General features: G+C 30.2%; 1 protein-coding gene across 1 annotated transcript in view; it reads right to left on the reverse strand.

Annotated features, from left to right (window-relative positions):
* LOC143193693 (uncharacterized) overlaps positions 1-9524 on the reverse strand; it is a 29567-nt gene extending 20043 nt beyond the window's left edge. Inside the window, exons 1-5 of the mRNA XM_076400008.1 lie at positions 9327-9524; positions 6389-6717; positions 4426-4672; positions 3127-3288; positions 2967-3051 (exon numbers count right to left, since the gene is read on the reverse strand). Coding sequence (XP_076256123.1) covers positions 2967-3051; positions 3127-3288; positions 4426-4672; positions 6389-6717; positions 9327-9419 — 916 coding nt within the window. The 5' untranslated portion in view covers positions 9420-9524. The remainder of the gene's footprint in view (positions 1-2966; positions 3052-3126; positions 3289-4425; positions 4673-6388; positions 6718-9326) is intronic.
* Positions 9525-10234: the final 710 nt, after the last annotated feature.

The following is a 10234-nucleotide window of genomic DNA, read 5'->3' on the forward strand; positions in this document are numbered from 1 at the left end:
TAATATAGTATATATATAATATAGTATATATATATAATATAGTATATATATATATATATATAATATAGTCCTAAACGTCGATGCATCCGACAAAGCTATGTGGGGAGTTTTGCAACAAATCCAACCAAATGAGGAATTTCAACCCATAGCGTTATTTTCAAGAAAATAGTCTCAGACTGAAAGAGATTACAGCACATATGATAGAGAACTTCTAGCTATATATCATCATATTTAAGTACTAGGGATCAAAATGTTCCATCAACTGAAAAAGAAGACATCCTGATAATGGAATAAACTCACTGAGATTCTGAGATTCAACAAAACTATTTTCTCCTAATGAAATAATCAAGTGTTAGTTAAAAGTCATAATTAAAATTATATCTACACTACGTTCTGCTTATATTTTCTTTTACTAATTACAATATATTTGAGTAGTTTTAATGAAGTGAACAGTTTCAATATTCGTATTCATTAATTCTAGAATTTCTTCTAATCGCTGAAGAATGGTTAGCTTTATTATATATATATTTCATTAAACTAAAGTTTTGTTGAATCTCAATGAGTTTATTCCATAGTACTTAAATATGGGAATTAATTGACCTTGCAACTCTTGATTAATTACAGTAATACATAGTATTACAGTATTACATAAAGGCGTGACTTTATCATTTGATTGGTCATCGAATAGCCAAGACAACTTAGTAGAAGCTCTAGACATATCATTAGATAAAGTAAAGAATATTTTGCCTGATTTTTTTTTTGGTTTTAGGAATTTGCTTGCCTTTGATAACAAGGACACAAAACACATTTGAATGAGACTTTAAATATCATTAAAATGACAATATATGGTCTTATCATGCCATTATGTTAATAAGAGGCTAAATAATTTAGTAAACTTGTTTTTAGCATGCTCCAAAGCATGTTATAGTTTATGGTTGGTTGCAAAATATTTTGTTGATGAAATACATCCAACCTGCTAAGAAAATAAATTAAAATTAACATTTAAAACTTTTGACATAGGAGGCTGTACGAAATTCTATGTAGAGATCGGGAGCATCCAGCTTATTTAACCGATTTAACTCTCTTTGACTTCTGATTCTGATTTCATGTATGAATTTCATGTAAATAAGATCATCATTTAAACAAATGTATTGAAATTCAGTGCAATAAAGGTAACATTGTGAAGATTGTTCGAACTTTTAATAATTTAATATTTTTGTGGTTTAGAGAGAATTTCAGGTAAGCTGATATTTTGACATATCATCTCTCTCACTCACTCTGTCAGTATCAGTCCCATCTGGCTGGCGGCAGGGATTGCGTCCTCTGCTCATTTTTTAAATTAATTAAGAATGGATAATTTTTGGATAACTTTTGATAGGCTTACCATCGATATATATCGATATTTTTAGCCGATATTTTTTTGACCGATATATCGATATTTTTGTTAACCGATATTTTTAGATATTTTTTAGAAAAAAATTAAATATATTTCTTTGACATTAAAGGTTTAGTATATTTCGGTACTTAATTGTAAGGATTTATGAAAAATTATCGGTATATATTGCAAAAAAATATCAATATATATTTGTCTCCGATATATCGATAAATAATAAATAGATAAATAAATCAATAATAAACTGATTTGTTAAATAAATATTGAAATCGGTATATAAATATTTTTTGATCTGATCAGTTGGTAGTAGCTAAAATAATATTGTATATAGATAAATAGATTTAGGTAGGTAATAAGCTAACTTTTGTGTATATAGTTGAATATAAAATACGTGTTGTAGAGAGGTGAAAAAAGATTTTTATTTATTTTTATTTAGTTATTACGTACATTAACGATATTAACGATTATTATGTACATATTTTATTTGAAAACGTCTTTTATTGTGTTAAAAATCTAAGTTTGATTACTTTTTACTTTTTAGTGAGTTCCTTACTTATTTTTTGAAATCGGTTCAATGTTTTTGTTAAAAATATTTTCTTTTTTCTTTTTAGTGTTAGATATTGACTCAATAAATTATGCAGTTATTTTATTAAATATTACAATGGATAGCCAAAGCTAAAATTACAACGCGAGTACACTATGAGTATGAAGAAAAAAAGGAATAAAGAAAGAATTATTGAAAATAAGGAACTTTTCAAGTCCTGAGGTCCTCTACCTAGTCTAGGTGATTTGACAAATGTTCAATTCAAACTAGAACAAAAAAAGTTGCTGCTGTCTTATGAATCGAACCTGCGACTTCCGCGTGTGAGCTTAACGTTCTTTCCATTACACAATAGAGAAACTTACCTACAATGTTTCTACAACTTCTCATGTAATTGAGCACTAACCCTGTACTTAAAAAGCAAACTGAATGGCTTTTTCACTGAACTACTTCCAATTTTTCATCACATCAGTTCCGCAATAACATTATATCCAAATATCTGATTATTTGAGTTAAAAAATATGTAAAAACACTCTACGTGCCTTTGAAATTTGAGAATTTCCTCGATTTCCTTATCAAATCCTTGGCTTGGTTTCAATAAGACCACCTCAGAAGTACACTCTTTGGAATAAAAAAACAATTGAAAATTATTGAAATTATTTGATTTTTTTATAAATAGTAGCGTCTAACACATTATAAACAACCATAAAAATGTCAACATTCAATAAAAAAATTACCAAATCTTAATTAATTTAAATTTGAGTATTTTTACCTATGTAGAAACGATGCGCACTGGTAAACGTAACCATTGCCGCCAGACTGTTGGGCCGGGTGCTGACTGAGAGAGTGAAAGAAGAGATCAAATGTCAATAAATTGGCTTACCTGAAATGCCTGATTTCTCTACATTGCTAGCTGTCGTACTAATGGGTAAGGCGATAGAAACAAATAGTGATGAACAAGGAAAACCAAACAGAATACCCTACTAACTTCGAATAAACCTACAGAGTACATTTTAATGAAAATATTATTACCATTTTTTACATTATCCATAAGATGACACAAGGCCTTTGATGCAAATCTTGGTGGCGCATCACCTAAAATTACTTCATATAAATCCTAAAAAATATAATATTTAAATATTCCTTATAATTATCATTTTTATATTTATGCATTATTTTCAAGTAATCTTACCTCGTCGATGTTGTAAGATAGATGAGAACTAAATGACATGACTAAAGTTTTGCATGTAAATTTAAATTTTCGATCTATACAGAATAACCTAAGTATTGGATTTATCGTATCTCTTATTGTTCGAGGAAATACTTCATGGAAATCCAGTATTTTTAGTGCTCCCTAGAAATAGATTATTTAATAATTATAATGGGTTATTGAATAATTTCTCGATAATTAATTTTATTTAACAAAGTCACAAAATACCTTGAAACTGTCTCTAACAACAACGCGATTCGTCTTTTCAAAGAAATACAGAAGCCCTATTTTTCCGGGATTTATGACATGTGACCAAATGTTGTTGTATCTCTGATCATGTAACTGCCATTTAGTATTTCAATATTCAGTTTAAATTTATTAATTACAATTGCTAACAATGTTATTTAGGTGTTTGGGACCAAAACGATTTGGTCTTCCGACAATGCTTTCTTTTTGCTTCGGCAGGTGATAACCATGATTTTTGGTCGCTAGGCATTTTCAAAATAAATCAACTTTTAATCACCCGTTACTATTCAACGAAGAAGAAGTTATTTTCTTTCATACCGTTCAAGCAGCATTTCATTGACGATCTTGTGATCATCATTCCGTATTTTAGATCTTTACCATTTCTTATAATGGTTCACAAATTATTATTGGATTTGTGTTGGGTTTTTGGACAACGACTCTGCATTGAACGTCTCCACATTTATGACTGTAAAGCCCTGCCAGCTAATGATAACTTTCAGCGACTTGTTTATTTTGATGAAGCAAGATAATTTTAAAAATAATGCACCTTTTCATACATAAAACCCGAAATCTTGAAGAAATTACAAATCTATAACGTTGTTATTTTGGCTGAACTTAACTTGTGCAGTTTGGAGGTTATGAGAGTAGAAAAAATGCCATATATAATGTAATAAAAAATAATTGCATGCTTATTGGCCAGTGGAATATGTTCAAAGACATAAACTGGACAGTAATAACTGACACACCTAGCTCACTAATACTTGGTACACAGTGTGCAAGTTTTTTAGATTGCTGCTGAATGGTTCAATACTTAGTCCGGGAAGGTATCAAGAAGTACAAATTAGCTTCAAATAACGTGGTATACTTAGTTCAAATTACATGACTTCTTAAAATTAACTTGTTTATCAATTATTTCACGCTATGAAATTTATTTTCTAGTTGTTTGAAATAGCAAATATGAAAAAATTCTACCAAAAATTTAAATAGTTTCCATTAAAACCAAAACTAACTTAAAAAATGTATTTTAAGTATTACCTTGAAAAGGCTTGACAATTCGCAAACAAGCTCTATGCTGGGATAGTCCATCTCAGTAATAATAGGGCTTCCAGCATAATTTGCAATGGCCTTTAGCTTGTTGTTATACTCAGGTCTCTCCGATAATAAGGCAAATATTGAATTAACCGCAGAAGAGTGTCCTATATAAAATAGCTTTTGTTGTTTCGTCGCATTTAGGACGTAGTCTATGCTGGCTGCTATATCATATATACCACATTCATGGAAACTAAAAATGATTTATGTAGTGGTTACTCCTAGATAATTAAACAATTCCCTTTCTGATATTTCAGCATACTTTTTTATAATACTTTTTAGATTACTTTTCAATAAAAATTACTGGTTAGTGAAAATATATTAGATGAGAAAAACAGACTCTTTTTTGCGCAAAATTATTTATATTTTTGGAACTCATTTTGTCTAATTTTCGGCAGATTTAAGATGCTGTTGATTTAAAAAAGATTAGTATCATCACAGGTATGTAGTTATAAAACTGCAGTTCTAAAAATTCAGAGTTATAAAAATCAATTATACATAAAACTTAAAAATAAGTAAAGTAAAAGAAGATAATCTAAAATTCGACTTGAATGAAGATGTTACTTTTCTATTGTTTGATACACTGTACAAATTATTTTTATCACAGAATATTTAGGTTTAAACAATTGCTATTAATAGTTATATTATTTTTATCTTTGTAAAATTTCATTGTTTCGTAAGAATGCAATTAACATTTCCTTTGGATCTGTTAGTTAATATTTTGTTTGCAAACCAATTAAAGATGACGTGTCATTAAAACAATATACTGGAAAACAAAAATAAACGTGTAATAATTAATATTTGTAGAAAGGGGTTTTAAAGTTATGGAAGTTCATAGAAAATGGTAAAAATGGTAATTTTGTTACTTTCGAAAGTAGTGGATTATAAGTTCTCTGATTAATTTACAAGCCTTAAAGATAAACTTAAATAATAAGGTATATATTATAAGGTATAAACTTAAGGGAATCCAAAAATTCGTTAAAAAGTATTATGAAAAATGTATTCGCGATAAACGAGTTTTTATCAAACTCAATTATCATTTGTCCTTTGCTTCAAAAGATTCTTTTGCCGAAAATTTCTTCCCAGCGGGCATTCTTTTGAGATCTGAGAACAGGAAATAGTCGCTGGTGGCCAGATCTGGAGAATGCGGTGGCTGGGAAAGCAATTCGAAGCCCAATACATGGATTTTTGCCATCATTTTCACTGACTTGTGACACGTGCATTGTCTTCAATTGTCATCCCAAAATACAGACGCCATAACCTTGACAGCCGACTGTTGCGTGCAGTCCACTTGAATGACTGTCGATTGGACTTGGGAGTGAAATGATGAAGCCATGTTTCCTCCATTGGCACATATCGACGATTCCTTTTTATCCATTTTTTTCACAACAACTAAAGTTGCTTCAGAGCTAAGTAAAAAGCATATGGATTTAGTTCTTGTAGCGCCATCTATGCATCAGGACGAGGACTTGTTTAATTATATATTTACTTTGCTTACACATATTTCACTGTCACATTTAATAAATTGTGAAAAAATATCCACAAAAATAAAATTACACAACCGAAACTGATTTCTTTATCTACCCATTATTATCGGTGTTTTCTAATTTTAAAAATCTACCGTAATATATCTACCGTAAAATCAACTGGAATACATTTTGGATTTTATTTCATTTTGTTATGTGCTCATAAAATTTAAAAATTAAATTTACAGTAAGATATAAAAACAGGAGCATAAAGTTCAGTCTATTTTGTTCAGAACCAGACCATAAAATACACGCAAACTTATACTAAGGCTCAGGACTATAGAAAAAAAACCTTCAGGCCTAATATCGTGAGCAAGGGTAACCGAGAACATTACCATACAAAAACCCAGTCAGATTATCAAACAGCCTTGTATATTTCTCACCTAAAATTCCAATATTCCGGATCTCTATTCCAGTCGTATTTCTGGTGCTTTCGATTATTAACGCAGTGCACACCTCGTCCACATATCAACCAAACATCGAAATTGCGATCGGCAAAGTAGTAAGCAGGCGCTTTTTTACGTCCCATCGCTATAAAATTATGCGGCGATCCTCCGTTGCCGTGCATTATTAAAAGGACGCTTTTATTCTTCGGTTCGTTCTCCGATTTGGATATGCCGTGCGGGAAACGCAACAAATCGATGAGATAGCCGTCATCGGTGATTGCCTGATGGACTTCGAAGGGGTATCCATGACGTTTCGCACGCTCTATCTGAAATTAGTATATATTAAAGTGATTAAACTTAATTCAAATTCAAATTTCCCACAAGAAAACTATATATTGAGTTAACAATAATGTCATTTTGGTTTAATGCAGTGAAACTGAGCCCATTTTCTACACAGATATAATAAAAAGTCTTCATATATAAATAATAAATTCTCAGTGCTTTTCAAAAATGCTTTTTTAAAATTATTGCCAATTTCTTACACTTAGAGAGGCTTAAAAACCCTGTTAGCTAGATAAGGATGTTATGCCTTAAAGATCTTTCGTTCGTAAGAAGAGTGAGCAATATTTTAAGTGAAATTTTGGGCCACAACAGGCTAGGTACACAGTGGGTTCAACATTCAATATGAATGGAACGTGCTATTAATGCTCTAGATTTAGATTTACTGTAATGATTCTGTTTCAAAGAAATTATCTTAAGCCTGAGTGTCCTAACATTAATAGGTTTTATCTGACAAGAAGAAAGAGCATTTAGGGTATCTAGAAGAAACTTAATCAAGATTGTGTAAGTAGAAGTTTTTAGAATGCAAAATAGTGGATTGTGTCCAAATCGGAAAAACAATAAACTTAAACATTTATATAACTATTAATGTTTAAATCAAAGGAATGCAAAAGTTCGTTAAAAAGTATTATGAAAAATGTATTCGCGAAAAACGATTTTTTATCAAACTCAATAATAATAACTATTTTTAGAGGTATTTACATTAACTGTGCCTATTAATTAAACAATTCCTCGAGTAAATGTTCTGAAATTGAGCGTAAAGTAACTCTTACTATAAATATGTTTTCAATTTTTTTCCTCAGTTACTAAAATAGTATCTCACTGATATTTTACTGTAAAACAAGGCGATGAACATACCGAATTACATCCAATATATTCAAGAGTTTCTCAAGGTAGTGTACTGGGTTCAATACTATATCTTCTAAATACAGCCGATCTACCCACCACAAAAATAACTACTCTGGCAACATACGTACACGACACAGCAACCTTAGCATCTCATGAAGATCCAGTCACAGCATCAATTAACCTATAAACCCACCTGCAGCAAATACAACTGTGGTTGAAGGCGTGATGCATTAAAGCCAATGAAACAAAATCCACCCATATAACTTTTACCTTGCGTAGAAGAACATGTCCACCAGTGAATATCAATTATTGTCAACTTCCCCAAGCAGAAGATGTTAAATATCTTGGTATCCATTTAGATCGACGTAATCTTTTGGTTTAATGCAGTGAAACTGAGCCCATTCTCTACACACATATAATAAAATGTCATGTCATTCATATATAAATAATAAATTCTCAGTTCTTTTTAGGTATGCCTTTTTGAAAGTATTGCCAATTTTTATACTTAGAGAGACTTAAAAAGCCTGATAGCTAGATAAGGATGTTATGCCAGATAAGCTTGGTCTTATAGCCTTTAGATTATTTAGGTGCTTGTAAACCGCAAAACCCTCTTGATGTTTTTTCCAAAATAGCATTATAGATTGAAACCTCAACATTGCTGAATTGGTTGTGGATAGTATTCATCCAGTGTTTAGTCAAAGTTACCAGGACTGTGGTATTCTTTTATTCCTGTGCTGATAATCCTTGTAGTTTCTCGATGTGCGCTTTCACACACCGACAGATGATGTTAAACACAACTGTTACTCTTAGAGGTATTGAATCCATTTTGAATTTGAGGTTAAGGAGAATCCGAGATATCCTTCCCAAATGGTCTAATGTTCCTCGAAGAAAGTCGAAAGCATTTCGCTTTTTTGTCGTTTTATCTTTAATAGATTAGTATTGGAGCTTATTGCTCAATTGAGGGATCTTTTTAGTTACAGAATGAATTCAGCAGATATTAATTTTTGGAATGTGTAACAGCCTGAAGGTATATGTGTCGGTTTTCTATAAATATTTTACTCTAATTGGCTGTTTCTTTCATCTAACTAAAACATCTAAATGAAAGAGATATCGGAATTGTTCCAATACCAGTGGTATAGTAAATTGAATATTTGGTTGAGAAACAGGTACATCAAGAACTTGTTAAGTTTGTCCATTGCACGATTCTAGATGACAAAGGTTTTATCTTCTTTAGTATGTCCTCTATAGTTACCATCCTTCTTACAATATTGAATGTCTTTGAAAGCCCAATTCTTCTCATCATTATTTTTATCCAAAGCACGCGGCATCCATCGATAATCTAAGAGGTGATGTCAGGTAAATACGGTGTGGGCTTTAGAACTTCTCATTAAAATATTCCTTATTTAAGATCTTGTTTCAAATTATTGTAAATGCTCGGCTCACGCGTATCAAATGTCATTGTTTCGTTGATTCTTAGCTACTTATCTAATCCAATCCCAATAAATGCAGCTCAGAAATGTATAGCTTTGAATTTTTCTTGCTTTATGAATAAAATTATCACAATATGCCTACTTTAAATACTAATTCCATTGCGATTCATGTCATGACTTCAACATTTCTTTTTCGCAATGGTCACTAGTTGAAATTTGAGTTCAAGAACATTCATGAAAAACTCAATTATATAGTTTTATCAATTATACAAACTCACAAACTGTTAAACTTCGAAGAAACACATATATATACTTACAAAATTAAGTTTTACATCAGGATGTACTCCATAAATCCAAACACAATAATCTAAAATACTTATAATAAAAAGTACCAACCGTGCTCTATTCATAATGATTTTATGTAAATTTACAGCTTTTAATAATTTAAATAATTAATTAAGATTTAAATAATTTTTATTTTTAATAAAGAAAACATTTACTCGTTAACCTGGCTTTTCACAATATATAGTCTATAAAGCAATGTAATATTATAGCTGTAAATGCTTTACTATAAATAACACTATTAATTGATACCTTTTACTCTAGTAATTGGATTAAAAATAAAAAATATTAGTTCCTTTATTGTACCTGTAACCAATTTATTATAATTGTCGGTTAAACGACATGATTACTATCTAATTGAGCATTTAAAATATTTTATTTGCATCAATGAAATGAATTAAGTGAAACTATTATAGACAATTTTGTGACTTTTTAACGAATTTAGTATTTAACCTTAGTAAATGTATGTAGAAAATATAAATTGGGTAATCCCCAAAGATTTATAAATACCAACTATTCTGACAGGAATAAATGAAGATGAGTTTAGAACGAAAATATATACAGAATCAATATATCAATATAAATGTAAATAAGTTTTCATTTGGTTTGACATAATTTAGTTAAGAAAAAGAATTGGATGATTGAGGAACAAGGAATTTTTATTTCGCAGCATATAATTCTAGCAAATACCGAGAGTAATTGTGAAGGCTTTCTAGTAAAGTCGTTATCTAAAACCTTTCAGGACTAATTATTTTAGGGATTAGTCTGATGATTAGTTTAGTATATAATGATTAGAGTAAAACTGTAGACGCTCTAACTCAGATTAATAATGAGGTTCTTAAGATTATTGGATAATTATATCTTCTATTAGTTATAACATCGG

Source organism: Rhynchophorus ferrugineus, unplaced genomic scaffold, assembly GCF_030347505.1.
Source record: "Rhynchophorus ferrugineus isolate W39M unplaced genomic scaffold, kcgeb_rfMv2 rfM3, whole genome shotgun sequence".
NCBI lineage: Eukaryota > Metazoa > Arthropoda > Insecta > Coleoptera > Curculionidae > Rhynchophorus > Rhynchophorus ferrugineus.